Source organism: Schistocerca americana, chromosome 3, assembly GCF_021461395.2.
Source record: "Schistocerca americana isolate TAMUIC-IGC-003095 chromosome 3, iqSchAmer2.1, whole genome shotgun sequence".
Classification (NCBI taxonomy): Eukaryota; Metazoa; Arthropoda; class Insecta; order Orthoptera; family Acrididae; genus Schistocerca; species Schistocerca americana.
The window spans coordinates 757,305,176-757,330,191 of NC_060121.1; the positions used below are offsets into that span (position 1 = coordinate 757,305,176).

Here is a 25,016-nt window from a genome sequence, read left to right on the forward strand (position 1 = left end):
GTTCGACCTATACTTGAGTATTGCTCATCAGTGTGGGATCCGTACCAGATCGGGTTGACGGAGGAGATAGAGAAGATCCAAAGAAGAGCGGCGCGTTTCGTCACAGGGTTATTTGGTAACCGTGACAGCGTTACAGAGATGTTTAACAAACTCAAGTGGCAGACTCTGCAAGAGAGGCGCTCTGCATCGCGGTGTAGCTTGCTCGCCAGGTTTCGAGAGGGTGCGTTTCTGGATGAGGTATCGAATATATTGCTTCCCCCTACTTATACCTCCCGAGGAGATCACGAATGTAAAATTAGAGAGATTAGAGCGCGCACGGAGGCTTTCTGGCAGTCGTTCTTCCCGCGAACCATACGCGACTGGAACAGGAAAGGGAGGTAATGACAGTGGCACGTAAAGTGCCCTCCGCCACACACCGTTGGGTGGCTTGCGGAGTATAAATGTAGATAAGAGTAGGTGGAGTATATTTCGAATGGTGCTGTTTAAATACCTGATAGTAATCTTTCGTCTTATGGCGAATGAAAGTCTCCCCGATAGACTTTGGCAAGTCCTGCTGAAATTTCATCTTGACCTTTCTAACTTCTATAACGGTGGATCGTCTATCGTTGATTAATTTCTCCCTGAAACTTTCAGTTTTCTTCTGTTGGTCACTTAACCAAGCCTCATGCTTGCGCAGGATTACCATATCGCTTTCCTCATTCCACCAAGCATGTCTCTTCCGTTTCCGTAAGGGAGCAACGTCTTCAACCAAAACTTTTAATCCATTGACAATTACTGCTAGATTGTCACATACAGCTGTTCTAGATCTCTCGTAATGAATCGGATTATTAATAATATAACTAGGATCATTAGTTCTCCTTCAACCTAACTTTTGAGGTTTGTTTTTCTTTTTCGACGTCAATTTAGCCGGCCGAAGTGGCCGTGCGGTTAAAGGCGCTGCAGCCTGGAACCGCAAGACCGCTACGGTCGCAGGTTCGAATCCTGCCTCGGGCATGGATGTTTGTGATGTCCTTAGGTTAGTTAGGTTTCACTAGTTCTAAGTTCTAGGGGACTAATGACCTCTGCAGTTGAGTCCCATAGTGCTCAGAGCCATTTGAACCATTTTTTTTTTTTACTTCAATTTGATTTTGTATTTTTACCTGTAGTGCTCTGAATCAATATCGACCCCACGGGGGACTTTAACATTATATATTTCTGTACGAGATTTCCGATCCATGGCCACATGATCTATCTGAAACTCTCCTAGCTCGACTTTGGGACATTTCCAACTCATTAACTTACGTGGTCTTCCATTGAACCTTGTTGTCTCCAAAACCAACCCATGTGTAGTACAAAACTCAGTTAACCGCTCTCCTTTTCTGCTTGTACGTTTATGTGCTGATCATCGCCTCACCACAATTCGAAATTTCTTCCCTCATCCTATCTTCGCATTAAAGTCTCCAAGTAGAATTTTTATATTAGTTTCCGGTACGGTTGTTATCAATTGTCCCCGGCCGGGTTGGCGGTTTTCTCTGCCAGGGGACTGGGTGTTTGTGTTGTCATCATCATTTCATCATTATCATCATTCGTGATAGTGGCTAGATTCGACTGTGTAAAAAATTGGAATGTGACGAAATTTGGGACTTTGCACGGGCGCTGATGGCTGCGCAATTGAGCGCCCCACAAACCAAACTTCATTATCATCATCATCAATTAGTCAAGTTCATTCAAAATTTTTCTGTTCCATCCTCATCAGTTCTGTTTTTAACATTAGCTGGAGCGTGAACATTTATCAGTGTGTAGATTTTGGTGTCCACCTTAATTGTTAACAATTCTATTCATGGGGGATTAGTTGAAAAATCCTCAATGGATTCCAATATTCTATTGTGTACCAAGATACCCACCCCGAACAGGGGAATATTTCCCATTACCCTTTCTTCTGGTGGTCCCTCATAAAGCCGATATCCTCCCGATTTCATCGTGTCCTGATCAGTGTTACGCACGAATAACTCCTGAAGGGCTTTTATAACTGTCTTACATTGATATAAGATAGCTGTTAGATGTTTCGACTTACAGACTTTCATTAAAGAAATGCTTCTTACTGTTGCAAAATACGCAAAACATCCTAGTTTGTTATAGTCTATTCTTGCGTGCAATATGTTGCATTTTTTTTTGTTTATTCAAGGCGTCGCTAGGTGCTCCGACTCACCTTAGTCCTCTAGGTGACGCCCCACCGTATCTGAATGGTGTCTCCACCTGGGTAATCTTGATGTGACTATCCACACCGGTGAATTCTTTCGATAGAAGGCTCCTCATGTTCATTTGATTATCCCATCAACGTTCAAGTGTCTTTCCAAGGTCAGGGCTTACAATTCCAGATGTGATCTGGAACGGTGACGGATGAAATATGGAAGGATGAAAAATGAGATTGATGCGATGTGTGTTTAATCCGCGAGAGCTATTTTATTTCGCTCAAGTCCGCCAGCGAAGTTCTTGAGGAGCCCCTATTCGCCACTTGGGATGCGCCACGTGGGAACACCTTTCCTCCGGTATTTTGGGAAGAGGTAGTATAGACCAAAACAAGAAGAAAATGTCCAATAAAGCTGGGCTATAAAGTGCATGCTATATGAACCATGAGCACATTTGTTCATCTTCGTTACTGTGAAACATATCCCTTCTACTGAACAAGTGTTCGTAGCTCTGAAGGTATGCATTTTCGAGCCCATGTTTGCTTGACAATTTTTTTCTTGTTTTGGTGTGTTTTACCGCCTCCCAAAGTAGGGAAAACAAAGAGCCTGCAATAGAAGAGATTTGTTTCATAGTACAGAAGATGAAGAAGTGCTCATAGCTCTTAAGGTATGAATTTTAGAGTCTATGTTTGCTACTCTTTGTTGTTTCTAGTATCGTGTACTTTCAACTGAATGCGTTTGCGTCATTAATTATGATACACCCTGTGTACATACCCACAGGTCAGGTAGTTAACCGTGGCCTTATACTGGGATCCATCCCGGCATTTGGCTGAAGTACTTTAGGGTAACTACGGAAAAACCTAAATCAGGATGGCCAGATAAAGACTGGAGTTACACCCTCCCGAATGTAAGAACAGTATGTTTAAAACAGTTCTACCTCATTTGGTCTATCCCTAGTATATAATAGCATTTTGCAAAGAATTTATTTATTAAGAAAAAGCCAATGCTACACTGTTCATTCATTTCTCACTCCCAGTTGCCGCATACACTACACACTCTAAACACATGTTGTTTCATAACATATCACTACACACACTATCAGCTAATGTCATGGTCATAGCGACGATGTCTGTTTCCATTTTGTGAACTGCAACTGCCATTCGGTAGGCTGAAAAAACTGAGTAAGCATTCCTTTATAGCGAGTTAGATGTTAACTTAAGAAAGAGAAAAAGGCGTGCGTATTATACACTGGATAGCTTTGGGATCATGTTTTTTCCAGAAAAGTAAAAGGAATCAATAAATAGTGTGAAAGTGGTAGCTGAAATGATATATGTTTGATTAACGTTATTAGTATTTACATGTGTTCCTTTTTTACCGAACCTTTGTTGCCCGATTAATCCTTCAATGTATAGAATGTATTGATTAACAGATACTTTTTAAACCCCCTTTTAAACTAAATTTGTTTTAGTAGGCTCTTTACTCTTCTTGGACAATTTATTGAACAATTTTATTTCTTGGCAGAAAATGCTGTCTTGAGTTTTGTGTTTATTCTTTCTTGGTAAACGTAATTAATTCAGCATGCATCACCTTACAATTTATCACAAAAAGATTAAATAATAATACGAATCATTGCTCTTGTAATATCTAACAGATTATACAGTGTAGGCTTTCACGGCCGGTGCTGACATCACTTGAAAGTTCCTGGCTGATAGGAAGTGGTCAGTGCATAAGACTTTCCCCTTACGTTTCACGTCCGATCTTCATAGGTAAAGCGGTGAACTGCAGTTCACCATTTTACCTGCGAAGATGTCTGCCGTAGTCGGAGGTGAAACATTAGGGGAAAGTTTTGTGCTTCAACTATTGGCCCTCAGCCGGGAAGTTTTAAGTGAAATCTAACAGATTCCTCGTTAAAAATAGAGACTCTCATTATACAATATTGCCAATTGGTTAAATAGATTACAGATTAAATAAGTATGTCTCACTAAGTAACATTAACAATGGGACACTACTTACTACAGAGCAATTAGTAAAGAATGTTTGAATAATGACCACAGCGTCTAGAATCAAGATCTTGGTACAAATAATCTAACAGAACATTACAGGAAGAATGGGAGAGGGAAAAAGTAGAACGAGGTTTTCTTTTATTGGCTTTACAGTATCCAGATGTAGCTAGTAAGAAAAGTACGTTTGGTCATTCTGTAGCAGTTCTGGGTTGTTATTCTGATGCCGTTCTCTCCTTTTTTAAATGTAATATCTCAGGTCCTAAAAGTATCAGTTCTCTCTGTCCGGAGCTGTATCAAAATACTACACACAGGATATATGAAACAATAAAACTATAAAACTGGCTTGTTACTCGAAACCTATGACGTGTAAAATAAAACGTTGTGAAAATGTAATACAATGTGTTTCCCTGTGCAATAATGCTAGGAACCCACAATCAAGTTAGTTAAAATATAGGTACTACTATTCCTTTGGCTAGTTTATCCTATAAAACGTTTCTCTTTAAGGCTTTCAACTCAGCCATCTCCAGTTAAGGATTCTGTACCTAAAATTAACATGTTTTCTCTTCTCTACAGTCTTCTTCACCTACATCTACGGTTATACGTTAATACTTAAGTCACCTTACAATGCTTGACGGGGGATACATCTTATACCACTATCATTACCCCTTTCCTTCGACCAGTCTCTAAGAACGTCGACCTGGATGCTTCCATATGAACTTCGTATTTCTCTTATATTCTCGTCTTGAGCATTGCGTAAGATTTATGTGGAACGAAGTAATTTTCAGTCTGGATTTTCTTGACAGTTACGCTCTCGGAATTTCAATAACCAACTTCACCCTGATGTACGTTGCTTCTCATATTGTACAGTATGGCACTGGACATTCATCGTAACAACCTGCGCTTACTACATCAATCTTCTTTGGATCTTCTCTGCCTCTTCTATTGATTCTACCCGGTAAGTACTGTCAAGAAACGTCTAAAACGGTCACCAGCTTCCAGTTGACCGTTTTCTATTTAGCGGCAACAGACATGTCGTTTTCATTATATCACATAATAAAAAAATTTAAAGTGACGTCATAAACTACTTATTAAGTGGCATAATCTTACGTTCAAGGCTTAACACAATAAGTCAAGAATTAAATTTAGAAACTGTGTATATGTTCTGGGCCAGTGTAACTCATAGCGCGCTAATTACGCAGACTAGATTCATCCTGTATTTGAGAAAGAATGCACGTAGCGACTTCCAAAAATTACACACTCAATTTTAAAGTTTTCGGAACTTTTCCTCTTGGTCATCCCTCACAAAATAATGAAAGGAAAGAAGTTTATCGCTTAAAATAAGGGGAGATCAAAAAGTTTCCATCTGAAGGTGTTGCCGCAACGTATATGCAACGTAACGCGATTACGATACGGGTGTACAGGGTGATCCAAAGAAACGCTTACAAACGGGCATGCCATATCCGACATACATCAAAGGTCAGTAATCACATAGGAACCAAGAGGAGGGGGGTCGCAAAGGCCATCCGGGGCTACTAAACAGCGTTGCAGTTATTTAGTCAGCCCAGGTTCCCGGGTTCGATTCCCGGCGGGGTGTGGAATTTTCTCTGCCTCGTGATGACTGGGTGTTGTGTGCTGTCCTTAGGTTAGTTAGGTTTAAGTAGTTGTAAGTTCTAGGGGACTGATGACCATAGATGTTAAGTCCCATAGTGCTCAGAGCCATTTAGTTATTTAGTCACATGCTAACCATTGACGCCCAGTACAGGAGATATTCAAAGCTTAGTCCTGATGCATCGAGACACGCCTGACATCGACACTGCATTGAACGACGCACCATCTCAAACATACCTGGTGCATCTCGAAGACATCCTCCTGCCGCAACAATCCTGTCCACTAGGTCCTCCGTCGATCTAACAAGAGCTACACACATACAGCGCCCTTCAGATACCCCCACAGGAAAACATCGATTGGGAACAGAATAGGTGATCGTGATGACCATGGAACTGGCCCACCATGACCAATCCAGTGGTCGGGAAAGGTTACCTGCAGATGTGGCCTCACCCATCTGTTGAAATGCGCGGGGGAGTCCGTCGTGCTGAAATCGAATGCGGCGACGAATAGGAACGTCCCGCAGGAGGATGAGATAGGTGCTACCATCAAGTCGGTCCGGAAGAAAGTACGGCCAAATTAAACTGTCTCCGACGATGACAGCCCACAAGTTAAGCCGGCCGCTGTGGCCGAGCGGTTCCAGGCGCTTCAGTCTGGAACCGCGCGAACGCTACGGTCGCAGGTTCGAATCCTGCCTCGGGCATGGATGTGTTGATGTCCTTGGGTTAGTTACGTTTAAGTAGTTCTAAATTCTAGGGGACTGATGACCTCAGATGTTAACTCCCATAGTGCTCAGAGGCATTTGAACCACACATTGTGAGGCATGCGTACGTGTAGCATGTGGGCTCACATCCGACCACGTATGTGGGTGGTAAATGTTTATTACACCCTCGAGTGAGAACGCAGGTACATTAGTGAAGAGGACACTCGCTGTAAAACTTCGATCTCGTGACCGTAGCGCCCTCTCGTGACGTTTGCGACTCCCGGTTCGTATGTGATTATTGATGCTTGTTGTGGTGCCATGTCAGTTTGTAAACGTTTTTTTTTTGAAACGCCCTGTATAAGCACCCACATTGAGCCAAGAGACTAGTGTGGCATTCGTGACATTCCGACGCGCGTGCGGTAAATGTGGAAACGTCAACTAAGACGACGTCATTACCAAATGCGTCTGCATAAGGCCAACGTGCTGTTGTTCTTATCTTAGCTGCCAAAGGACAAACACTGGTAACAATCCAAAGGAGAACAACAAATAGGTATGGGACGGCATGTTTGTTTGTAGAAAACCACCGTTGTGGAATGGTGAGCGACAATGTCTGCTGCTGCTTCTTGATAACGCACGTCACCATATCGCAAATATGGTAATCCATAAGTTACGCCAACTGAACTGGGAGACACTCGGGTACCCGCTCTATAGACCTGATCCCGCTCCATATTGTTGCCAAGCCTCTGGTCCCTTAGAAAAGGCCTTGAATGGTCGATTATTCCTGTCTGACGAGGATCTGCAGCAGACAGTTGCAGACTTCTTCACACAGCAGGACAAGGTGTTTTACCAAACGGGTATCTTCAACATGGCGCGTCAGCGGGATGATTGCCTCAATGCTCAAGGCGATTTTGCCTGATTGGCATACCGATTCTGTACTGTACGGCCTTCGATCTGGAAGTTTTTCATCGCTCTTACACACTTTCGCTGTTCATGCAATAAAATTTCATAATCAGGTGTGTCGCTTTAAGTTCTTACTTATTTACTACTAACTCTGTTCGCAACATATTTTGAGCGCAGTGTTTCCATGTACCACTGAATCTGCCTACAAAATTATATCATTGTATGACATACTGTTCAGGAGATATGAATGAATAACCTGAAAGTAATAAAAACAACTTTAATTAGAGTTTTTCGTCTTCAACTATAAAGCTTTTACATGCTTAACATCAGAAATTTAACAAATTAACTCATTTACACAATAATTAGTCGTTTGAAGCTCCTTTATAAATGGGAGATCTATTCTTGAAAGAATTGAGTGTGCTGGTAGAGCAGAGTGGGGTGCGTCTGAGTGGCGGCTAAGTCTGCGCAAAGCCTCTATCTCAGTTTGTAATCACGCAGCACTTAGTTACTCTTCTGGGCATGAAAGGACTTCTGTGGCTGTCTCTTCGTGTCCCTAGTATGGTTGTTGTCCTGGCGCAAAACATTGTGCAACGCTTCAAGATCAGTTTCACGTTACTTTCATATAAAATTTTGTGTTCCGAAAATAGGCTACAGCTCAGGCAATAATGTGCTTACGAAATTTAACTCCATACTGTCATGTGCTACAATGTCATTCTTGTGATATATTAACACACCAACGTTCCTACAAAGTAAAGAAAAACTGCTGACGTGGAAAACAGGGCAAATTTATGCGTTGCAAGTGTGTCAAACTTCTGCAGTGCATAATCTTGCATAATCGTGCACGCGTTTCATGGTACAAATCTATAAGTGTCTATGAGCGTTACCAGTGGATGTTATGTACCTCCTAGGAGGCAACTTTTCCATTTACAAAAGAAAAACAGAACGGAGACTGTACAAGAGCTGAAAGCTGCAAAACAGGTCCTGAAAAAAAGGGAAGTCTCAATGACAAGAACGAGGGAGGTGCAAATAAGTGAAGCTTCACACAGAAACCTGCTTAAAAAGATACGAGTCCATTTCAGATCTAGCTACACCCATTTTCTTGCTTATGTAAACTCAAGCTTGCAATTAAAACTCCTACGTCTGTTTCTTATCGCACGGAGTTAGAGGAAACAAACTGGGAAGACTCAGAATAACTTTTAATGATGAGCAGGAACTCAAAACAGCGGCACACTGCAAATGTCGGGACAGATAATATTATTGTGTGACCCTCAAAGACCTCAGAAAATTAGTTTATGATTGTTCTGAGAGGAAGAAAATGAAACATGTGTTTCACAAACATTTAGATGGCTGGGAAGGAGTGGGCTTCTGATTTCGTGTATTTAGCCTTAGGACAGCACACAAAACTAGTGATGGGCTCCAACAGTCAGGAAACAAGCATCAGGAAGACGCCACAGAAAAAGGTCAGTTGATTATGGTTGTATGTCTTATGGGACTGTTGGGGATGGGGGAGGACACGCCCTTCCAGGAGTAATATTTCCTCGGAACAGGATGGAAGATTGTTGGATGCATCAACTCAGATCCGTATCTCACATGGTTACAACATATTAAGAAATACAGACAGCCAGCTGAGGAAAATCAGTTTTTGTTGATCTTGGACAATCACTTACCACATTTGAGTATGGACGCTATCTTTTATTGCAGGGACTTCAGTATTCATGGATTTACCGAAACGTCCACATAGCAGCCACAAAACGTACCACCGGATTTCTGCTTTTTTCAAGCCATTGAAGGATCATAATTCATTAACCATCTGGGTATTTATTTTCGCAAGAATGTATTGTTGTATTTTTGGAACTGCTTGTCAAAGGACGGCTACAATGACGACTGCAAGAAAAGCGCTCATGATTTATCTCACGGATGTCACATTTTCACCGAGAAAGATTTCCTATCAGTGATTTAGTTGAGCATCCGGAGCTTTAGCTAGGTCTCTCCAGAACCAAAGTTGATAGGCATCTACAATTAACCCACAAACAGGACCAGGTACCTCTGTTTCTCCAAAAGAAGAAAAGGAGGCCAAAACATACAGAAAAAAGGAAATACGTCACAAATGGCGTCAGTGACCCCATTCAGAAATCAGCTGTAATCGCAATTAAGAAAACATAAAAGAACGAAAACAAAATGGAAACCGTTTGATTCCGATCAAGCAAAGCAATAAATAAAGATCGACAAAAACTCTACGAGCATATCACTATTCAGGCTATAGTGAAAACTCAGTTAACACATCAGCAGAAGGATGGAGTCTGTGTATATAGTGAGAGGACTGGTGACAAAATGAGTCAAATCTAAAGGCCGTAAAATCAACTAAATACCTAGGAATTACAACTGCGAACAACTTAAATTGGAAGGAACACACAGAAAACGTTGTAGGGAAGGCAGGACACTTAGAAAATGTACCAGATCTACTAAGGAGACTGCCTACACTACGCTTGTCGTCCTCTTTTAGAATACTGCTGCGCGGTGCGGTATCCTTACCAGATAGGACCGACGGAGTACATCGAAAAAGTTCAAAGAAGGGCAGCAAGTTTTGTATATCGCGAAATATGGGAGAAACCAAATAAGGGAAATCAGAGCTCGTACGGAAAGATAGAGGTTCTAATATGTAAACCACAGAGGTCGATAACGACCCTGTCTAAAATCATAGTAACTATTAGCACATCTTATACCATTAGGCACAAACACATATTCTCTATATGTGTCCCTGAACTGTCTTAACAACTGTTCTAGATTAGGTTTGTAGTACCACAACTCTTCTATTACAATAACTGCAGCCGACGCAATTATTTTGTTTCCATAAAAAATCCTTGCGAGGATATCAATCTGTGCCTCCGTGTCAGGTATCTGGAATGCAAGCCGGAATGAATGAGGATAGTGTCTGGTGTGCTCCCAGTTTTCGTAAAATAATAATAACGCCGACATAAGCTGGAATAATATGCCTTTATTTAGAACGATACATTCCCCCCCCCCCCCTTTTACAAAACGTTAGCGTAACAATATTTTTAGCCATAAATGATACATATTTAACTTCCGCCTGAACATTATCGTCTGCTTTAGGTTCACTACCACTAACAAATACTCCAACATAAAATGAATTAATCTGAAATACAATATTACCTGCACCACATTGTCTCTTAATACTAGTCCAATCTGTTACTTTATCCAAAGGCATTGATTTCTCTGGTCTACTATAGGTAACAAAAGATACGAATTTTTACCAGTATATCTCTTCCAAGGAACACCACTACAATCGAACCTTGACAGCTAAAACGCCCTAGTTTATTATTGACACACAATTTAACTTTTCCCATATTACCTTGTACCTCAAAAAACCTTCTGTTAACCCTGTTATCCAACGTTAGTCTCTCAACCCTACCATTTATACGATATATATGTATATGTCTTCCCCTTGTTAAAATTACATTTTGATACTTGCTACTGAAAAATACCATTTCATCCTTAATATACACTCCTGGAAATTGAAATAAGAACACCGTGAATTCATTGTCCCAGGAAGGGGAAACTTTATTGACACATTCCTGGGGTCAGATACATCACATGATCACACTGACAGAACCACAGGCACATAGACACAGGCAACAGAGCATGCACAATGTCGGCACTAGTACAGTGTATATCCACCTTTCGCAGCAATGCAGGCTGCTATTCTCCCATGGAGACGATCGTAGAGATGCTGGATGTAGTCCTGTGGAACGGCTTGCCACGCCATTTCCACCTGGCGCCTCAGTTGGACTAGCGTTCGTGCTGGACGTGCAGACCGCGTGAGACGACGCTTCAACCAGTCCCAAACATGCTCAATGGGGGACAGATCCGGAGATCTTGCTGGCCAGGGTAGTTGACTTACACCTTCTAGAGCACGTTGGGTGGCACGGGATACATGCGGACGTGCATTGTCCTGTTGGAACAGCAAGTACCCTTGCCGGTCTAGGAATGGTAGAACGATGGGTTCGATGACGGTTTGGATGTACCGTGCACTATTCAGTGTCCCCTCGACGATCACCAGTGGTGTACGGCCAGTGTAGGAGATCGCTCCCCACACCATGATACTGGGTGTTGGCCCTGTGTGCCTCGGTCGTATGCAGTCCTGATTGTGGCGCTCACCTGCACGGCGCCAAACACCCATACGACCATCATTGGCACCAAGGCAGAAGCGACTCTCATCGCTGAAGACGACACGTCTCCATTCGTCCGTCCATTCACGCCTGTCGCGACACCACTGGAGGCGGGCTGCACGATGTTGGGGCGTGAGCGGAAGACGGCCTAACGGTGTGCGGGACCGTAGCCCAGCTTCATGGAGACGGTTGCGAATGGTCCTCGCCGATACCCCAGGAGCAACAGTGTCCCTAATTTGCTGGGAAGTGGCGGTGCGGTCCCCTACGGCACTGCGTAGGATCCTACGGTCTTGGCGTGCATCCGTGCGTCGCTGCGTTCCGGTCCCAGGTCGACGGGCACGTGCACCTTCCGCCGACCACTGGCGACAACATCGATGTACTGTGGAGACCTCACGCCCCACGTGTTGAGCAATTCGGCGGTACGTCCACCCGGCCTCCCGCGTGCCCACTATACGCCCTCGCTCAAAGTCCGTCAACTGCACATACGGTTCACGTCCACGCTGTTGCGGCATGCTACCAGTGTTAAAGACTGCGATGGAGCTCCGTATGCCACGGCAAACTGGCTGACACTGACGGCGGCGGTGCACAAATGCTGCGCAGCTAGCGCCATTCGACGGCCAACTTCGCGGTTCCTGGTGTGTCCGCTGTGCCGTGCGTGTGATCATTGCTTGTACAGCCCTCTCGCAGTGTCCGGAGCAAGTATGGTGGGTCTGACACACCGGTGTCAATGTGTTCTTTTTTCCATTTCCAGGAGTGTATAATGCCTAAATGAAGGCAATTGCACGGCATGTGAATCAAACTTGCCCTCAACATTAGCTGTTCTACCAGAGGATTGAAATGATAGAGAGTTGTGAAAGTGGCACTTAAATAAGATTTGCAGAGTATCCATGTAGATGTAGATGTAGACAAGCATCCGGCTCTTATTCTGAAGATTCTGGACGTTGAATTTGTGATCTTTGTTGAATAGCATTTCCTCTGACAGGAATATTTTCGTAGGTTTTTGAATTTTTTATTCTGCCTTGTTGACGAGTCTCGGTAGCGTACACAAAATCTAATTTTGTGTTAGTAGTAACTATTAATATGATGAGAAACAAGGTACTTTATATAAAGGTGCACTGTACTCGAAGTAAAATGTAGAAGAAGAAATGAAGGACACTATTGTTTTCTCTTTTTAATAATAACGTGCAGTAATTTTTTATTTGGTGCCACAGCTATAAATTTATTAAAAGACAATTCCATTTTCCACCCTGGCTGTGTTATGACCACAATCATTAATTTCATTATTATCAGTTGATCTCGGCGGTGCACCATTTTCAACTCATTACGCATATCCTAGTAATATTACGCTATCTCGAACATGAGTAAGCACTTGAAAATGGCAAAAATCAGTTGACCGTGCGAAATAAATGACTGCGATCACAATAAAGCCAAGGTGGAAAATGAAATTGTCTTTTAATCAGACGCAGGTTCACCCCACTATAAATGCACTCTTACCCCATTGTTCGGTATATTCAGAAGAAAAGCCAGTTGAAGTGTTATTATAATTGATGAAGTTTCCTTGAGTACACGCTCATTAAGTGTTAAGTGCGCAATTTTGCCATGCTGTCCCCTATTCAAGAATAGGTCGAACGAGCGTTTTTGTAAGCCACTTCTTTCGTAAATTAATTACAAGTGGTAGTTACAAAGCTCTAGTTATCACCTCGAGAGAAATCAAGCTACAACCATGAAACTTGATGTTAGCCTCTCCCTGCATATTTGCTCTTCAGTCCGAGACGTTCTTCCCAACGATGGATGACTTGGTGGGGACACCTTGGTTGTCAAAACTGTATTTTTGCTGTTCAGTTAACGGTCCACCTCGAAAATTACTTCAATGTCATTCTGAAAATGCCTATCACAGTATGGTTTCTTCATCCGAGGGAAGATCTCACTGGATGCCATGACAGGCGAATACTTGAACATCCCAAAGAAGCAGCTTATGTGACTATCCTGTGCGGAATGAGCTGGGGCCTTGTCGTGGAACAAAAACGCTACCTTGCACAGCTTTCCGCAATGTTTCGTCTTGACTGTTTCATGAAACCTCATCAGAAGATTTCGGCAGTATGCTTCTGTGAGAGATTGTCCCTCAAGAGCGTAATGTGTTTCCACCACACCATGGCAGTCCCCCCACCCCAAAAGATAAAAATGACAGAAGCACTTTGACCAATCACGTTTGAGACTTCGCCATTTTAGGCGGTGGTGAACCACTTGTTTCCACTGTTTGCTACGCTCCTTTGTCTCAGGGTCGTAATGATACACCCCGCACTCGTCCTTGGTGATTAGGCTGCTGAAAAATCTTCTGGACTGGCAATATTTCAGCTGCTGCCCCAGTTCGACGGTCTCTTCCAACGGGTGTGACCATTCACGGGACCCAGTGGGCAGTGACTTCTGTGATGTTTAAAATGTCGTGCAAGACCTTGATAACTGATCCACGACTGCTTTTCACTTTTTCCACCATCGCCCCGATTGTTATAAGTGGAGCACCAGGGCGCAGTAGACGGTGACCCGATGCTTCAGCCACATTGTTTCTCCTGTGTCCCAGGTGGGCCCCCAGGAGAGGGCGGAGCGCTCCCTCCTGGCCAGCTACCTCAGCTGCTCAGGGCAGCGCGAGTCCTCGTGTCTGCAGCGACTCGTCTGCGAGATGCAGCGCCCCGATGCTCCAGAACTCGACCGCCGAGTCATGGATGTGTAAGTACTTAGCTTTCATACATACTACACCCAACATCCTTTTGGCTCACCAGATGTCTATAACTCAGTAGAAGTATTTTCTTTGGTGTTTCAGCTGTTATTTGCTATTTCATTCTTGGTATGTGTAGAAGGACTTAACCCAAACAAATAAAAATCGTCATGCGTTGATAGCTTCCCTTCTGATGATCAGCTTCATCACCTAGTATAGAACAAAAGCCTGGGGCGGGGCGATTCGCCACTATGTTCGCTAGCACTGAGTGAAGCAAGCTGCAAAATTAATGTCCGCCTACCTCAGTATAGCGTTCGTTCACCAACCGCTGCTCTGCATTCGTAGGTACTATGCAGGCGATGTTAAAATCAGCGTTGAAGAAAACCATCGTCCATACTTACGATTGCATAGTCCGCGTAACTCAGGTAACAAAATAAACCTGCAAATTACTAGTATTAACGGGCATAGGGGGATCCTTCCTTCCTTCATTGAAAATGTTCGTTTATCGATACTAATGTTTATTATTCTCTTTTAGCTATTGTGTCAACAAGCCCACATTTACGTCAATAGCGCAACCACTACTAAAGTGCGCGTCATTTATGATGACGGCCGAGTTTAGGTTCGTTCTGCGCTTCAAAAATGGTTGAAATGTCTCTGAGCACTATGGGACTTAACAGCTGTGGTCATCAGTCCCCTAGAACTTAGTAGAACTTAGAACTACTTAAACCTAACTAACCTAAGGACATCACACACATCCATGCCCGAGGCAGGATTCGAACCTGCGACCGTAGCAGTCACGTTCTGCGCATCTGACGTCACAAAACAGAGTCAGCCAATGAGCAGAGAACGACGTTGCCAGACCTTGACTGCAGTGCAGAGCATGGATGAGTGTCCTCAGTTTTAGAAACGTTCAGTCATAAATAAAGTAATTGAACAAAAGCAATGTCTTGATAGCAGACTTTCTTTTATAGAAAGTTTGGAAAAAGCATCCTTTATACCAATTGCTTCATATTCTATTAATTAATTAAACCAAACAAGCAATAAGCCTCCTAATTCAGGCGATACCAAGGAAAGGTGTTTGTATCATTCTCACTAGCCGCTTTTCCGCAATAAAGAACAGCGGTAATTGTTTATATCCCGTTATACTTCGACGAAACGTAATTCATAATCATACCAGCAGTGTTTGTCGGTATTTTGCGCGGTATTTTAAAGTCCTCCGGGAGTTACATTGAATGACAAGTTGTGTTAGTGTAATGGTTAAAGTGTATGGGTGCTAAGTGGAACGTTCTGAGTTCAAACCTTGATCGGTGGTTAATATTTTCTGTATTTGAAAACAATATCGAAGTGTCTTACTTCATGAATTTTATTCGTTTGAATGCAATTTTTTGAAATTTCTAGTGGCAACTAAAATCGACCATATGGAAAGTATACGCTATGGACTTTTACCTCTGCAAACTCTTCAAAATTTCGTGCAATGGTTTACTACATCTAATGCTGCACAATAACTGCGTTGAACATCGAAACAAAATTAAGTCATTTATGGGGGGAAGGTATCAGTCAAGAAGATGTGTAAAAATCAAATTTTTGGGCCAAATAGTTTTTGTGAAATCGAATGATAAAGTGTGTCAAAGCAGTTGAAACACCATGTGTCTGCACAGGCGAGCAGTGCAATGATGACAAAATCGCGCACATCGCGAAATGCTGGGAGCACGTCTCTGTAGCAGCGAAAGGGTTAATGCGGCCGTGGTGGCTTTACTTCATAAACTGCACGCTCTCCCCTAAATGTAAGTTTGTGAACTATACTACGGCGCTGTTTCTCTTGGCGCGTACAACTGGCAACGTAGCAATCTCCCGCGTCTGGGCGGGCGTGCGCGAACCGCCAAGATAAAAGAACTGAACTATAGTGCATGCAAGCTTATGTCACATCAAGACATCCAGAAATGTGCTAAGTCCAACCCGAAATATTACGAGGTTAATACAGTCAATACTCTGCTACGAAATGAGTTTCACACTCGGTCCTTTTCAGTGGATTCTTCAAATGAAGATGCAAGCCAAAAATGTTCTGTAAATGCATACTGAACACTCTCATTGGTTGATCAAAACGAACAGCCAATCAGATTAATCATTCATGATCATACTCGCGCTCAAATCTGCTTTACTCCAATCAACATTCGCAGATGCTTCTACTTCATTTCATGCTGCAAGTATTAACCAAATGTTCCACCAAACCAAACCAAACGAAAACTAAGAGAAAACTATACTTGAAATATACTTTAGAACTGATTATCATCTTACTACCTTTCTGGCTGCCTTATTACAAAAGCAAACGCTCATAGACATACGTCATCCGCCAGTTAGGGGGATTCACAGTTTTTCATGACATCCTGGTGGCGTAACACTTGCTAGTTACGTAAGGTGTAATACAACACAGGATTGAAATTTGACTTATGTCCCACATACACACTCACATTCACTCTCATTTACTCTCACCCTAACACAAAATATAAATATTACCTTTTAAACTCTTATCGAAAGTTTAGAATTGAAAATCATCATAAAATAAATCGGCACACTAAGAGTGCTATTACTGTTTTCAAATAACAAAAGAAATGTAAACCGCTGTTGTTACTATCTGAATTTATTTCGTAAGTGTCAGTTAGGTACTTTTTAATAGGTTTTTTATATCTGTGAAACTATTATAGGTAGCGGTATCAAATTTCGACACAAAGCTCGTCTGAATAACAAAAGGTCATGTACCTAATTTGGAATAAAACAGCTAATATTTAACGTAGTTATTTAGTTTCTTAGGTGAGGTAAATAAGTGGTTTTAGTACGCGCCACAGTGAGCATTCCCACGGTCCTCTTTAGCGACAGGTGGGGCTATGACGCATACGGCAGGCCACATGCCGGCCGCCATACTGCAGGCTCCCAAAACAGCTTGCCATAACCTAACACACTGCAAAAATCTGCAGTCGCATAATAGCAGCGACGCTACAAGACGTCTCTCCCTCTTCCTGCCCCTAGACATCGAAAAACCCTATGACTCTCTGGCATTCCAGTCTCCTCTTAAAACTCCACTGCTATCGACTTCCTATCAACCACGGCCGCCTAACTCCATACTTTCTGTTTCATAATGAATAATCCCAAAAAAGTTGAAATAGTTTAATTAGTAATGTTTCTATACTACAAGCTTGTATGCTTGTATCTGTTGTATGGCTTCTGCAACACTACTACGTGCTAATAATCAGAACGAGTATATGAACATTTGCTTACTGCAACACACAGGCAAATGTACATTCAGTTCAGATCAAACGCATATGAATCTGCCCAGGCTGAGAACTCAGTTCCACAAATTAACAGTCTCTTTCAGAAGTAAAGAACTGTCCACACACAATGCCTGTTACCCTTTCGCTGACCAGGCTGCGGTCATCACTATCTTTGTGGGCAGTTTAGCTGTGGGTGGCAGATTCCAGACTGGTTGCTAACCACAGTTCAGACCTGCATAGCCGATGTCATGTGACCAAGAACTGGTGAACACAGACTTCTGGCTGTCAATGATGAACTGCTGGTTGTCGAGGACTCCTCATATCTTAGCTCCGCCATTGATGAAGTCCTCCAAGGAACTGGTGCTGAATCGCTGGTTCACAAGTAATAAAGCAGTGTGGGTTCCTACACTAAATCCGCCTGACTGGCTGTCACTGCAAGCGATAACATGTGCCTCGCTCATTGGCTCCGCAAACGGCGTAATGTCATCGTTGTGCATGACTGGTGGAAGTGACGAAGTATAGCAAAACAGTGCATTCTCTGCTGGCCGGATCTAGGGGCAACTGCCGTGACTCTCACCATCCTTGGCCTTGCCTAAATGTAGGCATGATGACACTTGGACTACCCAAAAGGGGTAGCGATGTGAGATACAACATCCCTCCCCTTCAATAGAGGGAGGAGAAGCCTCTTCTTCTTTGGCAGGTGCTGTGGTGTAATGGGCAAAGTTCACCCCCATCCTGCCACTGTGTTGACTTTCCTGGAGTCTGCATCCAAGGGCTCAGATGGTGGCAGAGTGTGATGGCTGGGAGGCTGCTCCATTGCTGAAGCTTCCCCTTCTGAGACAGACACATTGCTAGCACGTGGGACTGAAATGTGGCTAGATCTCGGAATGAAGAGATGTATTGGCACTTGTCCAGAGCTGGTGGACATGTTTCCACAGTGTGTCTCCATCTGCCATCAATACAAAGTATATGGGTTGCTTGGATGGCAAACCACCATCCCCAGTTACCATTCTTCCTTTCTCCACTGTACCTCTGAATATGAGATCTTGGCATTGGCCTGAAGACCGTTTTCTGTTGCCAAATCCTCTGATGACGGTATTCCCCCACTGGCAGGGTGCCACGAGGGGCAGGACGGACTTCATCTACCGAAGATGCAACATATGCTCTGAAGATGCGTCCTTGTGGAGCAAGTTTCTGTAAAAAGAAAGAAAATTTGTAGAAAGTCCTCCAAAGCATAACAGCCATGAATTTCTTCATTTTCTCCTTGAATGTCCAAATAAAGCGTTCAACCACGCCACCTTGCCCTGTTGAAATGATACTGTGGAGATGCTGAATATTAAGGGCCATGCAGAAAGACTCAAATTATTGACTAATGAACTGTGTGGCATAATTTGTAACAATGGCTGTAGGGAGACCCTCCAGGGCGAAAATCTCTTCCAGAGCACGGATCGTTTGAGGTGTCCCCGTACTGTTCATCCTGACAACATAGCAGTAATTGGTGTAGGTATCCACAGACCACAAGAATGAGCCAGTTTGTCCTCATGTAGGGCATGGTGTAACAGAGCTGAAGCTGAATCCAGGGCTCCGTTGCCTCAAGCCAAGGCAAAGTACGCGATCCACATTCTCATCAATGAAGCAGATGTATTTGCCCAAATCTTGTACCATGAAGCTCAGCTGCGGGAAAAAGTCCAGTCCCATGAAATTAGCTACAGCATATTGTTGTAACCTGTTGTAACCGCGACCGGAACGGTCGCGGGATGGCCGAGAAAATGCGGCGGGACCAAACGGAGAGCGGCCCGCGAACAAACAAACAAACGGAAAGGACGGACATGAAACAACGACGGACGATGGAAAGAAACCTTACGACGACAACACGCAAGAAGCAACGAAATGACAGAGACAACCAAACGAATCCAAGACGTCCACTAGTAATGAAAACAAAGAACGGTAAACACGCTGTCTCTTATCGAGGCGATATGTTAAGACTGATGCAACGATTAGACTCGCTGGATGAGAGAGATGCAGGCGCTTGAATACTCTATCGGGGGCGCCGTTATTGGCTGCTGGAACCACGTGTTCCACTGTGGCGCCCTCACACTAAATGCGGGCCAGAAGGCGCGCGCCGCCACAGCTTACGGCGCAATGCTGCAGAGACCTCTAGGGGTCTTCGGCGTACATGACGTCTGGCGGGGATTTGAAATTCCGCAGCGCGCGGTCCCACACGTATGATTTCGCTACTAGGAGCGGATCCTGCACTTTTTTGTTTTTATACAAGACATTCACCATAGAAAGACCTTTGACTTTAATTGTCTGATCACTATAATTCTTTGGCATGCCGTGAAAATTGGATAACTGCGGATTACCAATAAAAGCAAATTTCTGACTGCTATGATAATTTTCGCGAAACCGGTGTCAAGTTGGAACTGAATGTTGCGCCCATTTAGTCAACGCCTACTAACATTGCTTTATTGATGTAAAAAACGAATATGAAAACACTGTTTTCAAAATAGTGAACATCAGGTTCAAACTCATCACCAGTACAAGCAAAGCACTTGACGGTTCGTCTTTGTTTCTGTAAACAATGCCTTTGACATTGTTTCTGACAACATAAGTACTTAACGTTTTTGTAAAAACGCAACTGTCTATCATGACACAGGACCCTCTGAACACAAAATTTAACTTTAGGAGGCTGATGTCCTAAGGATTTTGATTGGCCTCCAGTTTGAGGAGCGGAGCTGTTCTAAGACCAATGGCAGGTTTTGCCGTCCTGTTGACCGTTGTGACTGAGGTGTGCCGCTTTGAACGTCCTCTGTGTTGGAGAAATCACTCGTTTCCTTAGCCTGTCCAAAGGTTTGAGTAACAGATGAACACTCTGCAAACGTGGGATTACTCAAGCGAATAAAATCACTGCGCACTCCTATGCCTGAAGCATAAAAATGAGCATACAGAGTGATTCTATGATTATGTTACAAATTTTCAAGGATTATGGAGAAGGGTAAATGTCTCAATTTGAGGTAAGGGATCCTGGTCCGGAAACGACCGAGCTGAAAGATACAAGCGAAAATCGTTCTGATACCTCTGGCAGTAGGTGTCTCCTGCAGCAAGCTCTTTGCTTTCCGCATTCTGAGAAGAGGTTGCATGGGCCAAAATAAGAAAAAGTTGTCTATGCGAGTTTCTGGAAAACCTAGTATTCTCCGAGAATATTTTACCTGGAAATATCAAGGAAATCTCAGGGAATTCTTTGTTTTTAACCTTGCACTGATATTTAATTATTCAGTTTTCTAAATCTTAAATGTTTAAATAACCCATTTAGTATTTCAAGGTGTGTTAATTATATGAACAGTATTCTGTATAAATTAAAAACTGCGGTTAAACTACTGCTTATGGGTAGCTTATCTCAGGTTAGAGGAAAGGGGAGCAGAAGAGACGTGTATCACAGTAGCAAAAATGAACAAGTGTTCATAGCTCTTAAGATATCCGCTTTACAGTCCATGTTTAATAAACATTTTTTTCTTGTTTTGGTCCATGCCACCATCTCTCATAATACGGAAGGGTTGCAGTAGAAGAGCTCCACTGTCAGAGGTGCCAAAACGATTTTCTCTTATAAATTTTGACTCGGTCATTTCCAGACCACAGTCCCTTACCTCAAATTGACACACTTACCCATTTCCATCATCCCTGAAAGTTTGTAACATCAAAACGAAATAACCCTGTTTGCCCTACACAATTTATGGCATGCCGCCACCACCAGAATCCTATTTTCAAAGCATTCAGCTTTCAGATACTTCCCCAGAAAGTTTTGTTGCATGAAGCACTTGATAATAAAAAAGCAAGTTTGATAAAATCAACTAAAGTTCCTTATGCTGTAAAGTGTTGTCATAGACTGTCGGCGTAGTTGACTCATTGTACCTTTGCCGCGTCAAATGGGCGGACAGCTGATGGCGTCCGTAAATTTGTTGCTGTCGTTTCCGTTCCTGGAAACGTTACAATAAATTTTCTTGGGTAGCACTCACCTTTCCCATTGTAGAAATAACAGACTGGAATACGTTCAACATTGTCAAGGTAAAATCAGTTTGCTGCGCCATCTGAAATGTATTGCCGATAGATCAGTTGTCAGCCAACTTGATAGAGTAATGAGATAAGGTTCCAACAAGAAAAATACCCAACAAGAATGTTGGTTCCAAAAAGAAAAGTTCCAACAAGAAAACGGTCCATCAAGAAAATTTATAAATTCCCGAGTTCGGAAATATAACGAGCTCAATGCCCTGTAATACTGTCCTCAAGTCGACACCATGAGTTAGAAAAACGTGAAAATACACTGTACAGTGCACCCTCGAAACGCGAAACAGCTCATCAGTGTGATCCACTCTATTTCCTCTTCAATGGCTGCCAGTGAGTGCTCTTCCCGGTTCAAAGTACCTGGTTGACTGCGAGTGTTTCATAGGTTAGTTAATCCGTACGACTGCAGTATCGTGCTATATGTTCTGCATCACGTTGTCCGCCTGATTAGCTGAGTAGTAACGTGCTACCTCCCCTGCAGCGGGCCCGGGTTCGATTCCCGACCGGGTTGGAGATTTTCCCCGCTCCCGGACTCGGTGTTGTGTCGTTCTCATCATCATTTCATCAGCGGCACTCAAGTAGCCCAACGTGGCGTCTACTGAAATAATACTTGCACTTGGCGGCCGAACTTCCCCGAATGGGGCCTCCCAGCCAACAATGCCATACGAACATTTCATTTTTGCATCACGTTACACGTAAGTAATTAAAACAAGTACATGAACATCTGTTTACTGCACCACCCACACAAACGTGTATCCAGTTCAGATTAAACACCTCTGAGACTGTCCAGTCCGAGAACTAAGTTCCAGAAACGTACAGTCACTTACAGAAGTGAACAACTGTCCAGTCGAAATCAGTTACCACGCGCTGCCCAGGCTGTGGTGGTCACTACCCTCGTGGCCAGTTTACATGTGGATGGCGGATTTCGGACTGGTGGCAACTCTCTTCCACATTTTGCTAACATGATCACCAGCCTATGTAGCTGATGCCCTCTGACCGAGGACTAGTCAGGACAGACTCCTGGCTGCCGATGATAAGCTGCTGGTTGTCGAGGGATCATCAATTCTTGGCTCCGCTGAAGATGAGCTCCTCCGATGAACTGCCGCTGAATCACTGAGTCGCAGGTCATAAAGCCTCACGCATTACTATACTGCATCCACACACTGGCTGGTGCTGCAGTCAATAACGTGCGCCCAGACTGTTGCTCTACGAGAGGGGTGATGTCGTCATGATGCGCGACTGGCGTGCGTGACGAAATAGTGTGGTCGTCCCTAGTGGCACTTGGGGACAACTGCCGACGTCCTCGCCTCAATATAGGCGTGGTGACACACCACTACCTCAGAACTGCAGACTACCCAGCAGGGGTAGTGATGTGGGATACAACAGTATCGTGTGGAACCTGTAATCAAGGAACTGCTTACAAAACACTGCCACAATGGAATTCTATCCTAACATCAGACAAATGAATTAGGTTGGACTAACAGAAGATACTGAGTGTATAGAAATAAGGGTCGCTCAAAAGGGTCACAAGCTTGTTTCACTCATGACAAAGTGTATAGAAACGTTTCAAAATCGTTACTGGAAGACGCTTGTAACAAAACACCTGACACTGTAATTTGCGGAACTCTACTAACAAGATTGTGAGAGACTGTATTCAGAACAAATCAACGAATTTTCTTCACCCGCCATATAGCGTGTTTTTACGGAGGTTGAAAAGAAAATTAAGTTAATACGGAGGCTATTTTTTTTTTCAACCTCCGTTTGGTTGCGTATTGGAAACCGCAGTGAAAATAAAAGATGTTTTGTTTGCAACATTTAGCTACACCTTCCAGCTGTTTCTCTTCATAGTCTCCGCTCCGACTTGAACATCTGTCGTAGCATGGTACCCACATCCCTATACGTTCGTCATAGAAAGTAGTTACTTGTGCTTTCCGCTGTTTCCCTACTCTGCTCTGCAGCTCGGCGTCTGTGCCAAAATGCTGTCCTCATAGCCACCGGTCAAGCGAGCGAAGAGATAAAAATCAGAGGGAGCCAAGTCCATGCTGTACCGTGATCAAACACTTCCCATGGAAAATGCTGCAGAGAGGAGGGCTGCTCCTGCAGTGTGGGGACGAGAATTGTGATGTGGGCTGCATGCAAAGAGGCGAAACCTCTCAGTAGGCACCTAACACTTGGCGGAAGACGCTATTCCCCAGGCGTCTTTGCGTGTTCACTGAGAAGTGAAAAGTATTACTTAATGCGATGAATGGGCATACTGGAGACACTGCGTGATACATATGTGCGAAGATTCAGCAGATTTTCACTGTGGTTTTAATTTCGCGCCTGATCGGACGTTGAAAAAAAAAACAAAACAAAAAAACTCTCTCAGTACTTCACGCTGAGGGGTATATAACCCTCTACGTTCTATACCAAGGCAATATTCACACCCCCTTCTTCTCAGTGCAGAAACCCCCTTAACAATTACCCATTCCACCAGCTTATAGCCCTGGTCCCCACATCCTTCCCTTTGATTAAGGCCTCCCCTGCCACCTGACCCACTAGCGCCTCTTCTAGTTCCAGCCCTCATTTACAGATCCCATTTCCCAGGCCAATGTAATGCCCCCACCCCCACATGCAAAGCAACCTACTTATCTGTCACTATCCTATTTCCCCATCCTTCCTTCCTTCCTTCCTTCCTACCCCTACAGCATTTACTGGGACTTCGGGGGACTTGCCACATGCATCATCGTCATCCTCATTATTGTCTCAGCATCAGCCATGCCTTCACCAACTGTGGTTTGTGCTAAATCACCAAAAGGAATGATATTATTCCATTTTAATCCTATTATTTTATTCTTTTAACGCAAAAACTTCCGTTTATGTATTATTATACGGCTGAATAGTATCAACATGTATGGTACCAGCCCCTCCAAATTTGGGGGAGGAGAGGAATGAAATGACCAATGAGGGGGAAAAAGAATGTGAGATGCACACACTTGTTCTAGTAATATCCCACCTGAGAATGGAAGAGGAAGATATCGTAATACATAGTACAATAAAAGGAATTCTATGCCGCGCACTTTACGGTGATTTGCAGGGTAAGGCATAACTGTGGGCTTTATTGACAGGCCACTTACACCGCAAGAAACGCACGTATTGCCCAGGAAAATCCACTGTTCTCAGTGCCAGCGGTAGGGCAGTCTTAAACCAATCGATATTTACAACTGAGTCAGTACATTAAAAACCCTTGTCACAAACTATTCTCACCAGTGACTGTATAAAAAAAATTGTCTGTTTTTTCAGGATAAAAGAAGAGATATTCTCAAACGAACTTGTTCCTGACGCTGTCAAGAAGAGGATCACCCAAGCTTCGGACGTTGGTTTGACAGCGGGAAAATGTGAACAGTTCCCATGCAGTGAGGTGCAGCGCTAA

The 25,016-nt window shown here is 43.5% G+C and overlaps 1 protein-coding gene across 1 annotated transcript in view; it reads left to right on the forward strand.

The window, feature by feature from the left end:
- Positions 1 to 25,016, forward strand: part of LOC124606372 — a 70,198-nt gene extending 45,182 nt beyond the window's left edge. The window contains exons 4-5 of the mRNA XM_047138356.1: positions 14,145 to 14,290; positions 24,887 to 25,016. Of these exons, the coding sequence (XP_046994312.1) occupies positions 14,145 to 14,290; positions 24,887 to 25,016 (276 nt within the window). The remainder of the gene's footprint in view (positions 1 to 14,144; positions 14,291 to 24,886) is intronic.